Below are 26,205 nucleotides of genomic sequence, written 5' to 3' on the forward strand. Positions count from 1 at the left end.
CAAGAAGCGTGTGCTACGCACTACTGCACTTTCCCACCTGGCTACAGAGGCATCCACTTCTCCTTGGATTTTAAATCTATCTTACCAGCCCTTACTACTTTAAATGGTTCCACTTTTTTTTTTTTTTTTTTTTTAAAGGTGAGCTTTCTTTAGATCATCATATAGGCTAATCGCCTTTTCTTTAATAATATTTAACTTAACGGAACTGTGCATTGGATATTATCTTCAATAAAATTCTTTAGAAGTCTCTCCATTTCACAATTATAATAGCCGGTCTAGTTGCTTGCAGTGGAACAGCTGTCATTCCTGCTTCTAAAATTAATTCTTTATTTTTTTTTATAATTGTTCTTACAGTTGAAGAACCTGCCAGTCCTAAATTATTGCACACATCCACCTGTCCTGTCATTGAAAGGAATCAATTTGCTTCAAAATGTATAATTTAATTTTCAAATTTTGTTCCTTTTTATTCTTATCTGCCATTATTAATCTTCGAAAATGTAATTGCATTGCATTGCATTAATTATGATACAATGTTCGAGTAAACCGTCTGTTACAGAAGATGTCTAACACTGTACCGACTGAGGACTAGACTTCGGATAAATGCATGTAACACAAATATTACAAGTAATATATTTGATCATTTTTTTAAAAATGTTGATCATTTGTTTGTTGTTGTTGTTTGTTGGTTTTTAGGAACATTAGCATCTAAGGCCATATTGCTCCGGGGATATGCGGTGGTCATTCCCTGACCTTTCCGCATTCTCCGTATTTGGTGGTCACGGGTTCGAACCCCGGTATAATCAAGAAGTGTGTGCTACGCACTGCCGCTCTTGCCCACGGAGGCACCATGTTGATCATAACAAGTCACCATAGTGCAATTAAATTACCGTAGGAGAAAATTTCACTGAGCGTAGGAAAATTTCACAAGTCAGTGTGGGGAACTACTATTCATTTGAATTCAAGCTATTGACTACATCAGACGAAATGTTTTCGTTAAACATGCCAAAAATTCAATCTGTACACTGGTAAAAGAGCATTATAGTGAGTTGTGACAGCATTAGAGTGAGAATAATATAAATATATATAAATATATATAAATATAAATAATATAAAAAAGAATAATATAAAATAATATAACAGAATAATATAAAAATCAGACTTTGGAATCAGACTGTTAGATAAGAGAAACTCATGAAACAGAAGTGGCACCTCCGTAGCCAGGTGGGCAGGAGCAGTACATAGCACACGCTTCTTGATTAGACCGGTGTTCAAGCCTGTGACCACCAAATACGGAGGATGCGGAAAGGTCAGGGAATGACCATCGCACATCCCCGGAGCAATATGGCCTTTACAATCTCACCGATTCTGTTTTCTGCCGGTTTGACCACATTTCTTGAATGAACCGACTCTGGCCATACATTTTTCCCCACACACGTTTAACTTCGACTGTTTTACTTCTTTGAGCGATAAAGCTATGATTCTGATACAGTCCATGATTGAGAAATGTTTTCATGCCTCTATTACTTCAATAGATTCGGAATCAATTTTTTCCAAAATCCACTGTAACAATTTTCTGATATAATGAGTTTTAAAGGTGGATATGTCTTGATCTAATGGCAGAATGAAAGAAGTTGTATTAACCTATACAACTGTGGTGATAGAAACATAACTTCAACATTTGGATGACTTAAATCTTTTGGATAGCCTGGTGTGATATTCAATAGTAATAAAACTTTGAAATCTAGATTTTCCCAATTGTAATTATGATACAATGCACAGAAGTTCAATAGCACAGAACATAACACTGGGATTTCCCAACAAAATAAAATAAAGGGATTTCTCTTTTTTTTTTTTTTTTTTTGACTAGCAAGTCAACAGCGGGGATTCAAAAAGAGTGGAAATGATGACAAATTACATCCAACATACAGTAATAGCAGGTTTTCCCCACACAAAGGCTCAAAAATACTCTGTTATACAAGGTTTGCCAAAATTCTCTAACAGTGTTAGAGCAAAACCGTGTTGAGCGAGGATTGCCGCAATTTATCAATTGTGTCAGAACGAAACCGTGTTGTAGAAGTACCAGGTTATACGTGGGTTGCCTGTATTTCCTTTCTTAGGCAGAAAAATTATGATTGCATTATCCCACTGCTTAGGTGTCATTCCTTTCCTAATGTATTTTCTGAAGAGTCTTGCCAGTTTCTGTGTCATGTCTCTTCCTCCCAATTTTAACAACTCTACAGAAACTTCATCTTCACCCAGGGATTTCTGATTCTTCATTTTATTCAATGCATGTCCAACCTCATCAGGAATGATATCAGGTATGTCGTATGTGTTGCTAATTTGTGATCCATCTTCCCCACTGCTGGCATCATTTCCTCGCTCCTTATATAATTCTTTATAGTAGTCTTCTGCTATTTGAATTATGCCTTCTCTACTATTTATAAGTACACCATCAGTATTCTTCAGTTTCAGTATCATGTCTTTCTGTATTACTGCTGATTTAAGTCCTTAGTTTCCCCTTAATGCTTGTTCTACTTTTCTTGCGTTAAATCTTCCTATGTCCTCTCTGAGTCTTTCTAATGGCTTTGCATAACTCAGTATACTCAATTTCATACTTGTCAGTGTTTATCTTGCTCTTCATTTGTCATCTTCAGTTCATCATCACAAGTATTTCCTGACTAATTTTTTCTTCTTTGGATTTCTTTTTACCTATAGGTTTTTCAGGGTTTATCACTTACAGAAAATTGTTGTATTACCCGTTGATATCTTGGTCCTGAAAGGTCTTCAGAAGCTCAAACTTTTTTCTCAAGTTCCAGTACACACTGCTTTTTCTGATTTTCTGTTATCTCAAAAACATTTGTATTATTTATTCAAGTCAGTTTTTCCTTTCTTTTCTTACCTCTATATCAAGTGTGCATCCAACTATCCTGTGATCACTTCCAACCCTGTTATGCGAGGTTTGCCAAAATTCTCTAACAGTAGAGCAAAATTGTGAATGATGTTACTGTCCTTGTTCAGGACAGTAACATCGTTCACAATATATTTCTGTTATTAAGGATGAAGCCAATCTCATTAGTTGTTTCATCAATATATCTTCTGTTATTAAGGATGAAGCCAATTTCATTAGTTGTTTCATCAATATATCTTCTGTTATTAAGGATGAAGCCAATTTCATCCATTTTGGGCTCTTCCATTTCCACTTTCTTGACCCTTTTCTTGAAAAAAAGGGTTCATTACTGACATTCCTCAAGGTTCTGCAAATTCCACAAGTCTTTCACCTCTTTCATTTCTTTCACCAATTCCAAAATTTCCTATAGTTTTCCTGTTTTGTCTCTTAGCACTGAAGTCCCCCATAATAATGGTGACAGTGAGTTTTCTGTTTATCTAGAAGTCTCTCAATTTCAGTGTACATTTCTTCAACCTGTTCATCATTGTGGCTCAACATTGGTGCAAATATCATTATAACCTTTAATTTGTACCTCTTAGAAATCCTGAGTAGTAGTCTTGAAACTTTTGGTGATGTACTTTTGAATTCCAAAATGTTATTTTTTATGGACCAGGAAGCAACTCCCCCTTTGTTCTTTTAACTGTTTCCATTGGTGTACAGCAGATTTCCACGTGATAAACTTATGATTCATTTCTTCTTCTAGTTTCAACCAAACCAATGATATTCCAATTCACATTTTCTAATTCATTTTGTAGAATAGATGTGCAAAAATTTGACTTTAGCCAGCAAGTAGTTGATTGCTGGAACAAACTTCCATCTGTCATGTGGAAGTTGATAGCTGGAACAAACTCCCATCTATTGTGTGGAAGTTGACAGCTTAAATAAATTCAAGGAGGAACTGGACAAACTTTTAGAGGGAATGGGTTTTTTTTTTTTGGCTGATGCTACATTGTTTGCTTTCTTACATCATGTGCCTCTACTACTACTATTAAAACCTGTAAACAGAGGTAACTGATAGCATTGAATGTATATATTGTTTTAATAATAGTTATACACAGTATAAGCATAAATATATGCACATGCATATTTCAAATTTTGCACACTAAGCTGGAAAGTGGAAGAGACTAAGACTGATGTGTCTGTTAGGTCTAAAATGTTTTTTTTGCAATCTTCAGCAGATTTAATATTTTTTTGTTTGAAAATAAAAGGTATTTTTGTAAAAGAATAAGAAGTTTACCTCAATATAACACTTCCATATGATACTCTCCCGAAATTAAAACAAAAACAATTTTAAAAATCGAAAAAAATTTACATAACAGTCAAAAATAATTAAAAATCAATTTAAACGCAATTAAAAATAGAGTAAAAATTAATTTAACGAAAAAAATTGCAAAACGATTTTCCTTTCTGAAGATGACAATGCTTTTCAACCGTATATCATGATCACAGGAATGAATATTACTGAATAGGGGTGAGCATGAATCTTAAATAGGGATTATTTGTCTTCGCATAAGCACGTAAAAGACCACGAATCAGAGATTAGATATGGCCAGCAAACATTAACAGAATTCTCGTGTAATTTAATTTCAATGGTTTCTGCAATTATTAGTCTCGTATAATTACATTGGACACTAAGTATTTTGGTCTTGTTAAATAAAAGAGTACAGGTTACCCTCATATAACATGTTAGTTAGGTTCCTATAAAATGTCGTGTTGGGTGAAACCATGTTATACAGGACTAAGAAAAAGTACAAAGGAGGTTACGTTCCAAAAGCTAACAAAACTAACAAAAATACACCATTCTAGATTTCGTGTATCTTCTACTCTCTTTAAAAAATTAGTTATCTGGGTTTGTTTGCTTTTGCTTGATAAATCTTTGTGAATTTCACTGTATGGAACTAAGCATTTTTTGAAGCTCCCTTTTAAACTTTGGGCTCCTTTCAAGAATCTGCATTCAAAAAATAAGATTCTAATTACTCGGCTAACTTTATGCCTTCCCATATGCTTTTTAGTGTAAAATTTGGAAGTTTAGAATTTTCATCTCTAAATTGATTTGGTTTTCCTCCGATGCCATTTCCACCAAAATCTGCTCTGCCAGCCTCTTTTTCTACCAGTAATTCTTGAACGTCTTGAGTAATCATATCTTTAATTTTTTTAGGAGCATAGGCAACTAAAGCCATGTTACTCTGTGTATACTGTGTGCCCCGAGGTCGATTTTCTGTTTTGCTGGATGGAAAACCGAGTTTCCGGGAGAAAAACCCATGCTACCCTCGCCTGACTAACCCAGCCACGTTCTAAAAAAGACCCATAAAAGTTGCTCCCGTCATCGATGGGATTCTCATTCCGGTCTTTTGCACCAGATGTAGGGAGGACAATTCTATCAATTGTGCTACGCACGAGCTTCAGTAGTCACATCATCAAAACCTTCCCCTCTTACCGACGTAGGAAGTTCTACTATCGCACCATATTTCCTGAATGAACTGACTCTGGCCATACGTTTTTCCACACATATTTACTGTTGACGGTTTTACTTCTTTGAGCAATAAAGCTATGGTTCTGATACAATCCACAACTGAGAAATGTTTCCATGTCTCCATTACTTCAACAGATTCGGAATCAATTTTTTCCAAAATCCATTGTAACGATTTTCTGATGGAATGAGTTTTAATAATGCTTTGATCTAATGGCTGAATGAAAGAAGTTGTATTAACCTAGTACAACTGTGGTGGTAGGAAGAAAACTTCAACATTTGGATGACTTAAATCTTTTGATGGCCTGGTGTACTATCCAATAATAATAAAACTTGAAAATCTAGATTTTTCCACAATTCAACAAGCACAATTTCAATAAGCACAGAACGTAACAAGGGATTTCCCAATAAAATAAAATACAGGGATTTCTCAATGTTTGACTAGTGAGTCAACAGCGGGGATTCAAAAAGAGTGGAATTACATCCAACACAATAGCAGGGTACCCCCACAAAAAAAAAAAAAAGTTCAAAAATACCGTTATGCAAGATTTATCGAAATTCTCTAACCGTGTTATATATGTACCGTGTTGTGCCAGGATTGCCGCAATTTATCAATCGTGTTAGAGCGAAGCCATGTTGTAGAAGTACCATTTTATACGAGGGTTGCCTGTATGTTTTTCGTTAACTGCATGAAAGGCTAATTCTGATGCTGCTGAAAGAGAAACACGAACTGAGGCCACATGTTGATTAACACGAAAATCGAGAGGAAACCTTGATAAGACGAGTCACAATCGCCACAAGAAATGGTGTATACCAGGTCATTTATTTGTGTTCTGAACAAGGAAAGGACTGAGCGATTTTTCAGTATAGTGTGTAATTTCCATATTGGCCTGGTCACAATTTTAAATTCGGTATCTTTAAAGAATCTGTTAAGCTGTATGTGTCACTGTTCAACATATCGTACAGAAATACAGGTGCCTCCGTAGCCAGGTGGGTAGGAGCAGCAGTGCGTAGCACATGCTTCTTGATTAGACTGGGGTTCGAGCCCATGATCCACAAAATACGGAGGATGCGGAAAGGTAAGGGAATGACCACCGCACATCCCCGGAGCAATATGGCTTTAGTTGCTAATGCTCCTAAAAACCAAATAGCAACAATAATAACAACAGAAATAAAAGTATTTTTTGATATTACTATTGTTGGTTGGTGTAGTGCTTTGCATCCTATCCTTAGCTTGTACCCAAATTTAACACGTTGACTGCCACGTCGGCCGTATATGTTCGACACCATTACGTTTTTCAGGTGCCGCATGAGTGGGAGCTGCATTGGCTGTATAGTGCTAACGATTGTTGGAAATTTATGTTATTTTTGAAAAGTGTGGCCTCCAGTATTACCTGTGATGAAATTTGCATGCCACTATGAGAAAAAAAAGCAAGTAACTGGTCATTATTTAAAAATTCTTTATTATTACAAATTTTATAATTACAAAATTATAAAATTGTAATTATATTTATTTTGATTTATGGTGTTGTTCAAAACACTCCAAACACATGAAAGGCTGATGAATACGGTCTGGGCAATAGATCGAAGCTCTTTTCCCCTTTCTGCTAGCAACTGATCCTCCTTCCAACTCTTTCAATTTTGCGTAACAAAAAAAGCACATTTCTAACTTTCTTGTTGTTTGCGTCGATTTTTGTCGTTAGTATACGTGTTACCACATTTTGGCTTTTCACGTTTCTCTTTCCATTCTATATTTAGCAAATCCGTAACTACCTCCTCCGGAAAGCTTCTTATTTTTATTTGTTTTTGCGTAGCACTCTTGTATACCACATACGCATTGACAACTGATATTCTGAGTATATATTCTATCGCTAATTTCCGGTACCACTTTATCCCCTTTCTTAGCATTGTGGCATACAAACCCATTTGATCCGACAGATCAATGCCTGCCTTTCCCTTATTATAAGCAAGAATAGGAAGTGGGTTTTTTTTTTTTCGCTTCTTTCCGTCTTCCTTTACTGGTGGAGGGTCCATCAACCATTTCTGGAGCATGCTTTGTTGTTAGCAGTTTCACATCTCGCCACTTTAGAACAATAATTCCATTTTTTAATTCCTTCCTTGGTGATCATCTCCCCTTTATTTAGCTTTGAGTACATGACTTCTTTGGGCATAAATTTTTTATTCGCTCGTAATGTACCAACAATGTGAGCTTTTTTATGGAGAAATGATAATGCCAGATGGTAGCTGGTATAAAAGTTGTCTACGTACAAAGTGCGACCTTCATTTAGAAGTCCTTGCGATAACTTTTAGCAGACCTTTGCAGCTAAACCTACAGATTTTATATAATTTTCAGATTTACCTGAATAGACCTTGCTCGGCCAGGTATATCTTTCAGTGGAACATAACTTGAACAGTTGAGTCCATACCTGTGTGATTTAATTGGAATATACTGTCGGAATATTAGCCTGCCCCTCCAAGGAATAAGAGTTTCGTCAATGACGAAATCTTCACCAGGAACAAATATTTTCTTTTTTTTTTATAGATGTTTTGCAGCTGAAAAGATATTTCAGCTGCAAAACATCTATCAGGTGTTGTATCTTACTGAGCCTGTCCCCTGGAATAGCAGTTTCATTGTCTGAAAAGTGAATGAGGGGCAACAACAATTCAAATCTGTTGCGAGACATTTTTTTTTACTATATTTTTATAGATAGGTTTGGTTGACAGTAAGATGCAATACTGCCCAATCTTCTAGTCTCATCCACATAAGAAGCCCGAAAAACTTTCTCATCTCATCAGCAGTTGTTGAAACCCACTTTTTTAGACGACTCTGCTGCGAAGCTCGGGTACTCTGAATTTTCTGGTCGGCATATGTTTGTTTCTGTTACAATAAGATTTAGTTCATCATCAAAAATAATAAAAATGCCTCAAGGTGAGTAATGTTTCTTGATACGTCTATTTGCAGTCCCAATTTGCCTGTAAAATCAAATCTTTTTTGGCATCCTTCGTATTCAGTCCATTCAATAGTGTCATGTGTTTCAGTTGCTTCAATCTCAGGTTCTTCGGTATTTTCAAATTACTCATCCATGTTTTCTTCTTCCATCCAGTCTTGAAGCACTTCAATATTTTCCGGTATTTCAGTATCTCCTTCGTTTGAAGAAATATCCCAGTCGGGATCTTTGACTGAATCATCACAGTTGAAATCTTTTTCATCTTCAGAACTATTACTAAGATGTTCAGCAATTTCTCTTAGTTCCTCGTCTTTTAGTAATTTTCTTTTAGCCATTGCTGTTTAGATTTTTTTTTTTTTTTTACAACACACTTATACAAACTTGTAGAGAAACACAATGCAATAATAATGGGGATAATACAGTGTACTAATGAACTTGTTTTCATAAAATCTAACAATAGTGACAAACTTATTGTAACTTTTGAGAGTTTATTTTATTGTGATTAGTTTTATTGCAGCGTGCGCTGCGCATGCAATAAACAACCTACATGTGTATGCTGTAATAGCGTCACACGTATGTGGCTGACATGGCATATCAAGAAATAAAGTAACCTACTGGTTCACATCAGCCACATATATGCGACAAAAAAAAAAAAAAAAAAGTCTCTTTTTTGATATTTTAAGCAAAAACACTGCATAACACTGACATTTCAATATTTATTTTAGAATTACTAATCAAATTGAAATTTTTTTCTTAAAGGGAAAACAAATTCCAGGGGAATTTTTTTTCTTAATAGCTTGGCAGTCAACGTGTTAAATAAAAGAAAATAAAAGGGTAAAACACACAGCATGATTAAAATTTTTTTAATAGGGGAACGATATCGTATATAACACGAACCGAATTCGCTTATGCACGATTCACCTTTGTGTTTACAAGAAATGGCACTCGAACGCGGAATCACCCCAACTGTACGCAACACGATAGGAATGAAGAGAAGATTCTGAAAATGTATTTATGTTTTTTATATCAGTTGTGGGGGTGGGGATTTTTGATTATTTATTTAATTATATTTGTATATCCTTTTATTTATTTATTTTTATCTATCCCCTAGTGCTTAGATCCCCTTTAGAATAACTCCCCACTTGTGCATCTGACTATTACTTCACAGAAAAATTCTAAGTTCAAGGGGAAAAGCTCTTAGGTATATTTAATTCCCTTCGAATAGGCTTGTGCTCAGAACAACAAAAAAACACACAATGTTGTATATAAAATTCAGTTTATTATACATATTTACATGAGTGTATTAAAACCAAAATAATTAACTCATACATAAGGCAACATGATTTAGTCTCACCTACATGTATATATATATATATATCATAATCACACATCAGTTAAAATCATTACTAGATGATATCAATCCCTTCCTTTCTAGGTATATTTAATCCTGCATCATTTAAATACCATTAGTAAGAAATATCAATTCCATTCTATCCCTTTCTACATATGTTTAATACTGCATCATCTAAATACATTAATAAGAAACATCAATTCCATTCTATTCTTTTCTACATATGTTTAATCCTCGTATATTAAAACCAAAATAACAAATATCAATCCTTTACTATTCCCTTCCAAAATATCATATATATAATAAATTTCCCCCTTTGTTAATGTCTTTCCTTCCTGATTCTTCTCTAAACTATCTTTACAACTAGGTATTTCTAGTACATATCTCACAGTGTTTTTTTTTTTTTTTTTTTTTAAGTTCTGCTGACCAATCTACTGGGTTCCTACAGTTCTTTGTGTGTGAAGGTACTACTACAATCTAGCCACTTAATTGTAGAACTCTGCGGAGCATCACCTTTCGTCTTTCCGGTCAGGTACTGCTTATCTTCACTGTCTGGGGCGGCGTCTTACTATCTTCGAGGAATCTGGCACGGGTAGTAGGGGTGCCAGGTAGATTTCAGCTTCATTTATTCAGCCCGCTTGATGCACTTCTGTTCCAGAATGGCTACTCTCGTGTCGGTCGGTGTTCCGATTCCATCCGGTTCAGCACTTTGCCTTCCAAGATTTCAGGAATCTTGATCTTTAACGGCAGATTTGATTTACCTTTTTCTTGTGAGAGACTCTTTTTATCTTTCACTCTTTCTTCCCAACTCCTAGACTTTCCAAAGAGCTAACAGTGACTATGTTCCCCTTTCTCCTCGTCCACTTACTTGTCACAGGCACCTGCTATCAACACTTCCTTTCCCCTTCATTTTTTCTTACTACTCGATTCCCAGTACACTACACTACGCTACAGTACTACACTGTCCTATACTTTTGTACACTTCTTTACACATCTGGACTGCCCGACTTACTTTCTTAAAAATCATCCCTCTCCCTCTCTACCCACTCCTTCACTCAAGGGAAAAAACTCTCCTTCTCAACCCCCTCTAACCCTTTTTCTCCACTTTTTGTTTATCTCCTCCCACATCTGCTCCGGAGTCCGCCACGCTTACTCCCAGTGATTTCTTCCAATCTTATATCTACTTTCGGATTTTTTTTCATTCCATTTGTTGGAAAACTCTTATTCCGCCGGCCCAGTAACACGTGATCAATACTCCCCTTTTTACAACCTGCTGGATCTGCTGCCATCCGGTGTGCCCTTTGATGTTTGCCGAACATCCAGAAAACAACTCTTCTTCTCTCATATAACGGCTTGTCTCCATAGTGTTCCAAAACCACAAAAAATGACATTAGTGACCACAGCATCTATCTTTGGAAACTTTTGTGCTCTTTAAGAACCCACTTCTTGTTTGCGACTGTTTAAAGTAAACTGTCCCTACTATTTCGACCCTGCATAAACCTTAATTTGCCTGTTGTTGTTTGGACACATGCTGCTTTGCCGTAGTTTTCTTTGTTGTTCCCGAGTATAACGGAAGTTGAAACCCCGACTCTGCCCTCATTTCTACTACCCATTAATTTTATAATTCTTACTGAATAATTCTTATTACCGAAATTGACGATATTACCATCTTATCCTACTAGTGGCAGGATCCAAAAGGAAAACTAACTTCCAAAGTCTTTATTAAAAAAATTTTATTTTTTTGTAAGATTTCAAATCTTACACAGTGAAGGGGAAACACATTTCACCATAATAAAGTAAAAACCCACACAATTCCAGCTATCGGTATTATTGCAAATGCAATTAGATCGAGTTTACTACCAGTTTATAACAGATTCCACTAGCAGAAACGCAACTGGAAATTTTTTATGGTAGTAACCCCCAGAAATGTGCTTTAGTAAAATGTGAGGTGTTAATAGTGTCTCTGCCTTTACGGTGTTGTTTATTCAGTTGCTACATGCGCACAGCTTTGTTTATGTGTATCAAGCGCGCCTCCTTATTTTGTAATTATGCTTTATTCCCTAAAAATGAGTAAAATACTTAAAAGGAAGCGTTGGTGAAGAAGACACTACATATTCAGAGAGAAAAAGAAAAGTAATATCGATAAACAGAGGCGGACTAGGTCAAAAATTCTTACCCGGGAAAATTTGTAGTGGCCCCATACTAGCGTTTATGGCCAAAATCACGCTGGCCTCCAGCCCACCAGGGCTTCCCTGGTAAGGTTTATGGCCAGTCCACCTCTGTTGATAGAGAAAATATATGAAATTGTGAAACGTCTTTCATTTTGCTCAAATTTCATTTGAGCAAAATGAAAGACCATGTGATATTGCATGTGCTACAGGCCTAAATGAAGCAACGCCAAGAATTAGAAAGAATGCAGAGAAAATAAAAACAACTTTCATTGCAGGAACAACTCAAAGTGTAATTAAAAACCATTAGATTAAGACACAAAGAATTGGAAGAGATGGAACGGCTGTCACCTGTTTAGATAGAAAAATCAAACAAAGAACAAGTTTGCTTACAATATAAGCAACATTAGCAATATTTTATTACGTAATAGTCGTAATAAAATACTTATGTATTTTATAAAATACTTATATACTTATGTATATAAGTATATAAGTAATAAAATACTTATGTATTTTATTACGATTATTTACTGTGTTTGGTAATGTTTTGGTTAAAAATGAGTGTTCAATCTTGGGTGGTCGGCACCTAACCCTATTTTTCCCATAGGGCCTGTTGTTTATATTGCACGAGGATTTCTAGGAACACAACTATCGTGCTATACGAGGACTGACTGTACATACAATAAACATTGAAATCTACTTTAAAATAAAGGAAATGCTGGCACTGTTTTGAGAGGAATTCAAAAGCCAGAAATATATTCAAAAATTAAAGTTGGATGTCAGGTGGCCAGTCACCGTTTTTGCTACACGTTGCATGATTACTACCAGGTTAAGGTATTCGCATATTAATCATTGTTTTTGGTAGAATATGCTTTTAGATCAATGGAAACCTCTTTGCCAACTGGTTGAATTATTTTAATGCAAGTGGCTGGAAGGAAAGACAGCCAGGTGAAAAAACTCAAACCATAGCATTAAAAAAAAGAAATCGATATACTAAAAACAAATATTTTTAACAAAAAGGCATATCACACTGGCATAGAATAAACTAAAAGTTAATTAGAACAACTTTAAAGCAAAAAGCATTCAAAGAAAAACTGCATAACTTAATAACAATTGAATTGATTTTGTGTTTATTGGCGCAAAAACAGCTAAGGTTATACTGCGCCAAGAAACGATTAAAATAACAATAAAGATAAATTCTGGTAACCTTTAAAAAGGTTACCAGAATTTGACGAGGTAACCTTTAAAAGGGTTACCTCGTCAAATTGTTATTTATATATGTGGGTATATATTAGTAGCTTTTAAAAATTTAAAAACTGCCGACACGTGGTCGTTGTCTGATAAAATCTGACTGAGTGTATAAGGCTCAGTCGGATGAGTAAAAGCGGTAAAATATATATTGTGAACATGGGTAAAATGAACGCAATCTATTAAAATATGCTTTACAGTTAAAACGGTGTCGCAAGACTTGCACATAGGAGGGTCATCCGCCCTCAGCAGAAAAGAATGTGTCAAATGACTGTGTCCTATGCGGAGTCGGGCAAGAACAACTTCCTCGCTCCGATTCCTGCGCAGACTAGACTACCATATTTCTATTACAGGCTTTATTTGGTATAATTTATTTGTTCTCTGTCTGTGCCACAGTTCTTGCCATTGGGAATATATCTTGTTGCGTATTATTTGCCTGTAGTCTGTATAGGGGACTGACAGGCAACAATTATGAGTGGGTGTTGCTGATTTGGCTGCAGCGTCAGCCAAATCATTTCCCTTTATCCCAATGTGGCTAGGAATCCAGCAGAAGCGGATATCAAACTTGTATTCATGAAGAGAATGTATCTTCTGCTGAACCCGACAAAGAACTGGATGAGAATTGTGTCTCAGAGATAATAAAGCCTGTAATACACTCGAAGAGTCAGAATATATTATTGACCTTTGGAATTGACAAGTTCAAATGTGATCCAAGGCTAGCTCTATAGCATACAGCTCTGCAGTGTATATGCTGGATTCAGGAGGAATCTGCTGAGATATTATAGTGTCCGGAAAGACAGCAGCAGATCCTACGCACGATTCAGACTTCGAGCCGTCTGTGTAAACGGACAGGAAGTCTTGAGTGCTCAGGTTGGTGTGCAGAGTAGAGCTTCTGGTAGACAGATGATGAGGTCTCAGACTTTACCCATTTCTTAAGGGAAAAGTCGCATGGTGGGGGATGAGCATGCCAGGGTGGAAGAGTTTCTTTTGGTGTTTGTGCCACCTTGTCTACCATGATGTTAAACTCTCTGATTAGCTCTTGGACACGAATACCAAAAGGTCGGTTGGCAGTCTGATGGGTATTGTACAAGTTTTCCCAACGTGGCTCAAAAACGGATGCCCACATAGGATGGTCTGGCAGGGATTTCAACTTTAAAGCATAGTTTAAAGACAACTGCTTACGTCGAAGGGATAACGATGGTTCGTTTGCTTCGACGTATAAGCTCTGGACAGATGTTCGAAAAGCTCCAGTAGCGATACGGAGAGCCTGATGGTGGACAGGGTCCAGCCATCGGAGGACACTATCTCTAGCTGAGGAGTATACCTGGGACCCATAGTCTAATTTGGGTCGTACAAGTGCACGGTAAAGCCGTAGTAGGGTGCATCGATCTGCTCCCCAACGCGTTGAGGAGAGAGAGCGGAGAATATTGAGTCCCCTCGTGCATTTTGTACGAAGTTGACGAATATGTTCGAGAAAGGTCAACTTTTTATCAAACACAAGTCCCAAGAATTTTGTGTCTGACACTACTGGAATAACATTTTGCCCGAGCCTTAATTCAGGTTCAGGATGAAGATTACGCTTGCGACAAAAGTGTACGCAAACGGTCTTCTCCGGCAAGAACCTGAAGCCATTAGCAAATTAACAATTAACATTAGCAATTAACATTCAGATTACCAATGGCTTTCTGCAGTTGTCTTTCAATAACCCTCATGTTGCACGACTGACAAAAAATGCTAAAGTCATCAACATAGAGGGCACTGTTTACAGTTGGAGGAAGTTGTTCTATGATGGAATTTATTTTGATGGCAAAAAGCGTGACACTTAATACTGATCCTTGTGGTACTCCCTCCTCTTGGCTAAAGGAGCGAGAGAGTGAGGATCCCACACAAACTTGGAACGATCGATTGGCTAAAAAGTTTTGAATAAAAAAGGGCAGATGCCCTCTTAGGCCTAGGCTATGTAAATCTTTTAAAATGCCAAACCTCCAAGTTGTGTCATACGCTTTCTCCATGTCAAAGAACACCAACACCAAGTGTTTGCGTTTTAGGAAAGCATCCCGGATGGATGCTTCCAATCTAATAAGATGGTCCAAAGTGGACCGGTTCCTTCGGAAGCCGCACTGGATGTTGGAGAGGTCATTTGATTCGAGATACCATATTAAACGAGAATTAACCATTCTCTCCAGGATTTTGCACAGACAGCTGGTCAGAGCAATAGGACGATAATTGGTGGTGACTTTTGGATCCTTTCCTGGCTTAGGAAAGGCAAGAACGATTGCCTTGCGCCAGGAGTCCGGAAACTGTCCTTCAATAAAGATTCTGTTATATAGAAGGAGCAGACAATCCATAGATTTTGGTGAAAGATGTTTAATCATTTCATAATGGATGCCATCTGGTCCAACAGCACTTGCTTTGGAAAGTGTGAGGGCTCTTTTCAGTTCCTCTATAGTGAAGGCCCCGTTGTAGGGATAGAGGCCCTTGGTCTTAAAATTAAGTGCTTGCTTTTCCAGTTTATGTTTAAGGACCAGGAACTCTGGGGAATACGAAGATGTTGCAGAGGTGTTAGAGAATGTTTCCCCAAGAGCATTGGCTATTGCAGTTGGATCTGCAATAGCGCATCCATTATAATCTAGGATTGAAGAAGGGTGGGATGTATATTTTCCCTTCATTTTCGGATTTTATCCCAGACTACCTTAGAGTTGGTAGACTGGTTAATAGATGATGTAAAACGGATCCACGATTCCTTTTGACTCTGACGACGGATGTAGCGTGCTTTGGCTCGTGCACGTTTGAAGGCTATAAGGTTGTTCGTGGTAGGATATCGGCGAAATATCCCCCACGCTTTGTTTTGAGCCTTTTTTGCTGCTGTGCATTGTGAATTCCACCAAGGTTTGGGAAATGGTGGAAACTGGGCTGATGTTTTTGGGACAGCATTCGCAGCTGCTTGGACAGTATTTTCTGTGATGTACTTAACTGCATCATTGATAGGCTCTTGACTGACTGTGCTAAGATCAAAATTTGCCTGATGTTGGAAGGCTGTCCAGTCAGCGCATAACTTAATAACAAAAATAGATAACACTCCCAAAGCAAAACAGTATATACTTTATGAAATTCAGAACTACACGATTCATGTTGTGAATGCAAAAATTCCAGAAAGCATCCAAAGTTCAGGATTCTTACTGGAATAAAAGGGCAGCATATCAATAGGGCTATACTCAAGTAATATTTTAAGAGAAATAACCTACATAAATGCCTTTTTTTATAATACAAAACTTTAAATAGGTATATGGATAATGAATATTAACAGGCTACAACTACAGTAAACCCTCGATATAATGGACTAATAGGGGTGAAGGGGTATCCGTTAATGCCGAAAATCCATTAAATTGAATGTAACCTGGGGGGGAGCATTTTTTATTGTTCTTAATGTAAAAAAAAAAAGGCTTTAATATAATATACAGTACTGTACAATATAGAATTATGTTGCAATTTGGCCTTTGATTTACGAATATCAGAAACTTTTTTTTTACGCTGTAAATTTCACAAACGCGTGCTACTGAGATGCCTTGTTCTAATTTCTCAATTAGCTCTAATTTCTGTGCCAAATTTAAGCTCACACACTTTCTTTCAACTCCTCTATCACTTGATGCCATTTTAAACTGCAAGGATTGCAAAATTATTTAATAAATAAAGTCACAATTCAGAAATCACAGAAACACTCTGTATACAACCTGGCCGCACAATAGGTTGAGGCAGACTGAGACCGAAACAAAGCGAGTCGGTAGACCTGCAGTTTAGTGTCCCGAGCCACGTTCAGCTCGCAAGTCACCACCTGCTCTTATCTGTTATCTGGGAAAACAGCTATTTGAACACGTTTTCAGAAAGAATAAAAAACAATTTCCTGAATTTGATTATAAATTAAAAGTAATTATCAAAACAATAATGGAAATAGGTAATTATTATTAATTTTTAATTAATAATAACACTGAAGTTTTGTATAATCTAAAAAAAATAATATAGTCGAGACTAATACATACATTACTGTATTATTATTTGTCCGGTCCGTTAAATCCGAAATCCGTTATATCGGAGTCAATTAAATCGAGAGTTTACTGTACTACAATAAATCTCTTAGGATAATTCAGCTCCAGTGGCTTCCATCACATTTAGGGCTTCAAATGTGATCTTAAAGACAAATTACAGCATTTAATTATTTCTAACTAAATTTCTCCTTGAATATCAGCATTCAAGCATTTTCACTCTAACTTTGCCTTTGCGTAAGGTATTCATTTTTTCTGATTATAGTTAAAATACACACTTTTCAGTTTGGTAAATTTAAAACTACTAAAGGATCTGGAATATTATTTTTTATAACTTTGTATATGGAGTTCTAAGCTGAAAATAACTGTAGATAATATATTGTTGAACTAAAATCCAAACACACTATTAAAAGTAAATTTTATGATCGTCCTAAATATGACTGCAGAAATCCCAATAATGCAGAATAATTTCATGCTAATATCCACACAACATTATTATGAAATAATGTCTTTACTGCAGATTAAGAAGTAGAATATATAAGCAGTTGGCAACTAGCAGTCCAAATCTGATCAACAAAACTCAACTGGTCTATAAATGTACTTATCAGAAATATTGTTTTAATTGCATAATAGCAATTCACTTATGTATCTGACTTTGCATAATTGCTTAATTTATTTTTGTTATAATTTTATTCAAAAATTATAATGTACAGCAAAGAAATTAAATCCAGTAATTAGAGTGAAAAGGTATCACCATTTGAAAATTAATGTTTACATTAAGGAATAAATTCTTTAAAACTGAAATCATATTAATATCAGAAGTTGCAGAATTTATTTTTCCAAATCCTAGATTTTTTTTTTTTTTTTAATATTTTTTGATGCTCAGTCAATAATGGGCTGTGCATTTTTGTCATCATGTGGATTCAAACACATGATAAGTGAAAGAGAACCTTGTCAAATATTCTGGGAAAATTTTAATATGTATGCATGTACTGCCAGGCTCACAGGCACATATGGGCTTGAGAATAGAATCTGCCTTCTCCCATTTGGCTCACCACTGCCAACTTGTTGCAAAATAATGAACTATACATAATAATAACTAAATCTTTATATTAAACACTGTTTAACATACAGTCAATGAAGTATGGCTATTAAATAATGACTGTTATAATAAAATAAATATGAAATATTTCATACCTTACAAGTTATTCCCTTCAAAATAATTGCAGTGGGTTGCACACACTGTTCCATGTGCATTTCTTTCAAGCACAGAAACATTTCTGGAAATCATCTTCTGTAAGCCTTTTAACACGTCTGTCATTTTTTTTTTTCTGAAGGTGGACTTCAATGGGTTCCCTTAAGTACATTTTTCGGTTTAGGGAAGAGAAAAAAGAGTCACAAGGGGCTAGGTCTGGCAAGTAGGGTGCATGATCACACACATGGATTTATTTTTTGGCCAGAAACTAACAAACAGAGTATGTTGTGTGCTGGAGCAATCTTGGTAGAGCATCCAACTATCTTTCCACAATTCTCTTCCTTCAAATTTTGTCATGCAGCCTTGCCAAATCTTTAATATAGTATGTCTGATTAGCAGTCAGATTTGGTGGGGTGTATTCAGCCATAATTCTTCTAATACCAAAGAAAACAAGAAGAATGGTTTTCATTTTTGATTTTCACATTCAAAAACGAAAGTACTCAAAGTCTGGACCTTCTTCAATTTTTTTTCAAAACATCTTCACAAACTCGGAATTTTCCCATTCATTCAAAATTTTTGGCACAATCTTGGATTTTCTCTTGCTTAAATTTTCAGTTAAAGTCCGTCTAACTGTTTCTTTATCCACATCAAGTTCTGATGCAACCATTCTAATGCTTAAATGAAGATCACTTCTATCAGTTTACATGGCAACAAGGACAGCCTGATCATTCATCAACTTCCACATTCTCTCTTTCTCCATCAAGCCACACAAACATGTAGTCATTGTAATAGTATCTTTCCCATAAATTTGACTTAAGAACTCCTAAGTTTTATTTGGTGTTTTCTTTAGTTTTGTTAAAAATTTGTTCAAATTGATTAATTGTTCAAATCAACCTCAAATTCTTTTGTCTATCATTTTTCATGCAAACACACATGGTAACGAAACTTATCTTACTGCAAAGCAATGAGGGAAAGGTTCAAGATCAACTGCTGTGTCTGTTTCTCAGGTGGTGCTTGGTGTGTAGTGGCTGCACATGCAGTCTCATTTAATAGCTACACCTTGTATATGTAAAAAATGCCAGTCTAATCTGCTATTTAAACTCTCAGTTTAAAATAACAGCTGAATCCTTCTGCAAAACCAAGAAGTCAAGCCCAAGTATATTTCCTGAGACCATATTTCTCCACCTGAGGACTGTTATTAACTGCTGAAAAGAGAAAGGATCCAGAGTCAAAGGGATATTTATGTTTATTAAAATTTTTAGACCCAACATTTATTAGGAAAGAAAACTGTTAATATCAAAACCTTTTACCATAAAAAAGACTACTACCACTACTACTCAATACACAAATGGTTCAGTAACTTACCTTCAATTTTAATCTTCTTTTGCACTAGTTCATCATTTGTTTCTTCTTCAAATCCATTCTGAGAGGGGAAGATAAAAATAAAAATAATAAACAAGCAACATTACTATACTTATGATTATAAAAACTAAAAAAAAACAATTATTAAAAATAAGAGACAGATTAAACTAAAAAAATCAGTAATTAACAATTTAATAGAGTAAGAAATCTAAATTAATTTCAATCGGTATCTTTAAATTTTAAATTAATAAACAGACATATCCTGATATTCACCATATTTAAACATCATTAGCAGAGAATAATTTTCTAACTATTGGTATTTATCATCTCTGTTTATTTAGCTACCAAATTAACTACTGAATAAAGAAAAAATAAATAAATATTAGTTTCTTGGAAGGCACAGAGTACTTGAAACACATTTCCTGGATGGTAAAAGGCAAGAGGGGCTTACATTATAGAAACCAAACGCAATTACATACACAAAATAGCTTAGTCATACATGAAAAAACAAAACTAGGCAGGCAACAATACTAAGTAATAATATTTGAGACAAAACAAAAGGAGACATATTGTATCGCATTAACAAAGAAAATGTACAAAAAGAGAGCAATCACATAATGAAGGTGATACAGATTAGAAACCAATAAGGAACCAGGAACCATGCAGAATACACTTAATACTCAGCCGAAGAATTCTGAGCTAGTGGAAACAGATAAATTTTTACTATCTTTTGATTATTTAACATATTAAACTGTGTTTAACAAATAGTTTAGTCTTAGTGAAGCTCATTAGCTTATTTTGAAATTTAGTTACTAATTTTGAAAATTACCACTTATTATTCGTACCACTATTGTATCAGTGTTCTGGCACACATATTGTAACGTATAATAAGTAATGCAGTGGAATAGCAGGGTTCAATAATGATGAATAAGTAGCTCAAAGGTTATAATCACCTGTTAGGCTTCTATTTTTTGATTTTTTGTAAGTTTTACTTTTTAGTAAGGATATAACTAATATAAAACTACGATCATAACAATATAGAGTTGTTTGTTTGTTTGTTTGTTATTTGGTTTTTAGGAGCATTAGCAACTAAGGCCATATTGCTACGGGAATATGCGGTGGTCATTCCCTGACCTTTCTGCATCCTCCGTATTTGGTGGTGATGGGCTCAAACCCCAGTCTAATCAAGAAGCGTATGCTACGCACTGCTGCTCCTTCCCAGCTGGCTACGGAGGCACCTACAGTATAGAGTAATGTATATCATAAACTTGATAGTGTAAGGTATAACAAAGCGTGATAGCATAATATGTATCACTGCATTTAGGAATCTGCTAGCTTAGTGTAGTATTGTAAATTAATCAACTAATTTTATTAATTTTCATTGTTGATCAATTAAATTGTATTTAAACAGAAATCATGCCTAGACCAGAGCAGCACAGCAACAGCCACAAAGTAGCAGGAGTGATGTGGCTCAGGGGCAATTCTACAAATGATGGCCTAACAAAGATGTGCAATGTTCGCCAATATTTCTGGAACAGGACATGAATAAAGGAGTCACAAAGAAGCAGGAGTGCTGTGGCTCAGGGGAGAACCGAAGGGGACAATTCCCCCTACAAATCACAGCCTAACAAAATATGCAACTTGTGCAATGTTCACCAACTTTCTGGAACAGGACATGATACAGTCTTTGTGTGTATTTTCAGTGCAGAGAACGTGAAAATATTAGGTGTCAACTCAGCATTCTGATGGGAGTTTGAAGAGTAGGGTAGATGCCTTGGAAAGAATTAAAATGGGGGGGGGAGGGCACATAAAGCTCTCAGCTGCCCACATCAACACCAGGGCTCACACCTCTGCATCAGGCAACAGTCTCCAAGGAAGAATGCACTGATCCCACAGGAAATGATTATTGTCGATGACTCTATTGTCAGGGAAACAAGAAATATATTGTGTAAGAAGGATAAATGGAATAGGACCAGGATATGTCTGCCACAGCCAATAGTAAATGACTTTGTAGAGCAAATAGCAACTTAATAATATTAAGAGTAGATCAGAGGACTTACTTAAAAAGTGCAGGACAAAGCTGGAAAAAATTTGCAAATTAAGATTGAATTTGAAAGTGTCTGCAATTCCACCCAAACAAGATAGGAAGGAGTACATACTGAGAGCCTTGTCAATCATTTCAGACCTGGAGAGAATGTGCAAGGCTCATTTCTCTCCAGTAGAATTTTTGTGAATGGTATGTGCTTTTAACAGGAGAGACTGTTTTTACAGGGATGGGATACACATAAATATAAAGGGTGCAAGAATACATCCTGATGCTATCAAATCAGTGATAAAGTGGGTCAAAAAACTGCTAGATTGGGGGGGGGGGAGTTGTGTTTCTTGCAATGCTTCTATTAGAAAATGTAGCAGCTCAGAAAGCAAGGTGTCGGGGACTTCAGGCCCTGCTGTAGGTCATCATAGAACAAGTGAATACATGGGCTGTGCAAGGGTAACTAAGAGTAAGAATGTGTCCCACATACACTAATGCCAGGAGCATTTTAAATAAACTTGATGAATTTGAAGTACTGATTAAGTCATCAAATGCAGACATTGTTGGGTATAGGAGAGATAAGTTGTCACTAAGATATATAATGCTGATTTTGAATATGGGTATTACACTGTATACATGAAAGATAAACAGGACAGGAGGGTTTGGGGGGGGATTATGCTCTTAGTTAAGAAGCATATTAAATCTCAGGCAGTGCATCTAGCTGACAAGGGTTACCAGTGCAATGTTGAGTCAGTTTGGTGTGATATAAGTACAAAAAAAACAAAACTGAGAGTAGGAATGTGTCATAGGCTTGATGACTGATGAGTATACCAAACAATTATACAGAGAAATACTGTGGGCTAATAAATAAGAATGTCTTATAGTTGGGAATTTTAACCTTTCAGATGTTGATTGGAATTTGTGGGTTGGTCACTCACATGCTAGCAAGACTTTTGTATATTTTTGGGTGACTGTTTTCTACTGTAGCATGTTAGAGAGGCAACAAGAGGAAGCAATACTCTTTATCTGGTTATCAGCAGTGATTCTTCATGCATTATGAATCTGCAGGTAAAAGACCCACTGGGTGGCACACCAATCACAGTGTACTAATGTGGAATTTAATTAAAGACATAACTACGGTCAATGGTAAAGTAAAGGGTTTTGCTTTCATAAGACTGAGTACAATATGGTGTCAGACAGGTTTTCAACTCATTCAAAGAAGCAATCATAGATGCTACTAGGCAAACAGTATTTCTTCATACCAATGAAGAAATACTGTTCAAGGCTTAGATCTAAATGGATGTCAGAAGAACTAATGAGACAAATGGTAGCAAAGAAAAGTGCATGGGATGCATATAAATTATTCAGTGATACAGAAAACCTATGATATATATAAATTAGTCTGTAATATGTAATTAGTCTGTCACAAAGTAGGTTAGGCAAGCTAAGGCAGATTATGAGAATTCTCTGACAGAGAATGCACAGAAAATCAGCAAAGACTTCTATGATTAAATTAGCAGTAGCAGGAAGGGACTGAATCATATTGGGCAACTTGATATCAATGGATTGGCCGATGATAACTGTGCTCAGGTTGCTGACAAATTGAATAGGTATTTTGCATCTATAATCACACATGAGGAATTATTGAAGGGAAAAGATGCCAGAAGTTTATAAACTCCAATGGGGAGCTAAATGACTTTGTGATAACTGAAAGGGAAAGTGGAAAAGGAATTAAAGTTGGACATAAAAAAAAAAAGGCACTTCATGTGGATGGGATCTATCCAATCATATTAAGAGATGCAGCAAAGGAAGTAATCAAGCTTTTAGCAATAATTATGAGGATTAAGGATTAAGGGGAGGCCCTATGGACTGGAGATGTGCAAATGTATCCCAATTCATAAAGGGGAGGGGTATAAGGTGACAAATAATTACAGACCTGTCAGCTGAACATATGTTAGGGGAAATTAATGGAGTCACTGGTTAAAGAAGTAAAGCAATATCATCTGGACAGGAATGCAATTATACTGAAGTAACAGCATGAATTTGTTAAAGGGCAGTCTTGTCTAACCAATCTGATAGGTTACTATGATGCAGTGACGAAGGAACTGGATGCAAAAAATAATTTTGATATCATATACTTGGATTTCAGGAAGGCTTCTGATACTATTGCACATAAAAGACTGCTGAATAAACTGGAGTAATGTGGCATTAAGGGCAAGTTACTGCTTTGGATAAAGAGATGATTAAATAGAAGAAGACACAAAATAACATGAACGGAGAGTGGAAGAGGAATTATTGAAGCTGAACATAAAAAAAAGGTACCTAGGGCAAAAGTAAATAAGCAAGCTTTTAGCCATAATTATAAGAGCATCCTCATAATTATAGTTATCAGTGGGCACTCCTCTTTGTGGACTGATGTTATCAGGAGTTCCCCAGGATTAAGTGCTCAGCCCATTGTTTTCTTTCAATATTTATTATTGATAAAGTTATAGCAGGCTTCATGTCAAAGTTTGTAGATGATACAAAGGTTGGCAGGGTGGTTAACAAGAGTAATCAGGTTGAGCTACTGCAACAAGATCTATGAAAATTGGGTCGATGGGCTGAGATTTAACATTGACAAATGCAAGGTGCTGCATATGGCTAACAGTAATCTCAAAGTAACTTATCAACTGTGTCATACTACGCTAAGGGTAGTGGAAAATGAAAAGACCTTGGGGGAGGGGGGCTATCATGCAGTCAGATAAGAAATTCTCTAAGCAGTGAAGACACTGCAAGAAAAGCTCATATACAGAAACTTTTTAGCAGGAATAAAGTGATTATCCCTTTATACAAAGCTATGATTAGGCCACATCTCGTGTATTAATTTAAGGAACGATGATTGCAGGATAGACGTGCAGAAGCTTGTCTTCAGCCAGCGGGTGGTTGATTGTCCAAACAGTCTGACATCTGTTGTTGTTGTAGAAGTGGATGGTTTGAATAAATTCAAGGAAGAACTAGACAAATTGTTGGAGGGTATGCATTTGAGAAGTTTGTAGTGCTTTTTTTTTTTTTTTTTTTTGCTGATGCTATATACGCTTGCTTTCTTGCATCATTTGCCACTACTGCTACTACAGTAGAGCATTGAAAATCAGAATGCCAATAATTTGAAACATCAATAATCTAAACAAGCCAACATTTTTTTATTTTTTTATGCTGGTGCCATAAAATAATTGCAGTAACCACCAGTTACTATGATCACGTTTGCAAATTAAATTTTGATTCTATTAAATGGCAATTGTAATAAGTGAAAATCGGAGGAATATTGTCCACAAGCTATAAAAATGAAGATATAAAGCATAAATTTATAAATGTATACACCTAATTCTGTTTTTGCACAAACTTTTTTTACACGAATTTGATTTAACACGAATTCAAAATAAAAATTTCATTCTCTTTTTACGCGAGTCATTTTGATTTAACACGATTTCAATTAATTTTTTTTGCCTAAATTCTAAGAAAATTTTTTTTTTAATTTGTGGCATATTAGTATCATTTCTATTTTACATGCACCAATAGATTGGATAACAGCTAGTGTGTGCGTTTTGAAACGCGTGCTTTTGTTTACCAATGTGTACGTCTAGATATCTATGAATCGTCAACGTTTTTATTGAATTTGGTGCACATCTACGGTATTTGTGCATTGTATCTTCGGAAGACATTTAGTAGTACGCTCTATTTCAAAGTGAAAGAATCTTTAGTGAAATTTGTGCACGTAAAAATTTATTAATTTTGCCGATAGTCAATAAATTGTAAGTTCACAAATTTTTCATACCTTTTTTTATTAATTATAACTGAGATATTTTTCGGTAGCCCTTATTAATGTGGAATAATTCGCCTATTACCAAAATGAAAAGGAAAGCGATTTCTTTGGAACTTAAAATTCAGGTTTTAGATCGTCTTGCAACTGGACAAGGGGCTACGTCTGTAGGAAAGCATTTTGGTGTACATGAAGCTACCGTAAGAACTATTAAGAAAAATGAAGCTGCAATTAGGAAGTCGGTATGTTCTGAAACAAAAGTAAGTGTTAATTCATCATCATATACAAGAGATATTGTCAAGGAAAAAATGGAAAAGGCTCTGGTAATATGGATAGAAGACCAGTCACAAAAAAAAGTACCAGTAGATGGAAATGCCATCAAGCAAACAGCACTAAGAATTTACAGACAGATTAAAGAAAAGGAGCCAAGCACTTCATCTCAATTAAACAGAAAGTATGAATTTTCTGCGTGTACAGGTTTGATTACAGGGTTTCTTAAAAGGAATACTCTTCATAATATAAAACTTAAAGGTGAATCGGCTGCTAAAGTATTCCCGCAGGAACTTGCAAAAATTATTGAAGATGGAGGATACACTCCTGATCAAGTGTGGAATGCAGATGAAACTGGTTTCTTCTGGAAACGAATGT

At 35.8% G+C, this 26,205-nt stretch overlaps 1 protein-coding gene across 4 annotated transcripts in view; it reads right to left on the reverse strand.

The window, feature by feature from the left end:
- hfp (Poly(U)-binding-splicing factor hfp) overlaps positions 1 to 26,205 on the reverse strand; it is a 654,778-nt gene that overhangs the window by 615,263 nt on the left and 13,310 nt on the right. For 3 of the 4 annotated variants that reach the window (XM_090374213.1, XM_090374209.1, XM_090374210.1), the window contains exon 2: positions 19,733 to 19,790. In XM_090374213.1, coding sequence (XP_090230339.1) covers positions 19,733 to 19,790 — 58 coding nt within the window. Of the gene's footprint in view, positions 1 to 19,732; positions 19,791 to 26,205 lie in introns of those variants that run through there. The other variant, XM_090374211.1, reaches the window with a different exon arrangement.

Source organism: Mastigoproctus giganteus, chromosome 5 (genome assembly GCF_048544385.1).
Source record: "Mastigoproctus giganteus isolate SK-2022 chromosome 5, ASM4854438v1, whole genome shotgun sequence".
Classification (NCBI taxonomy): domain Eukaryota; kingdom Metazoa; phylum Arthropoda; class Arachnida; order Uropygi; family Thelyphonidae; genus Mastigoproctus; species Mastigoproctus giganteus.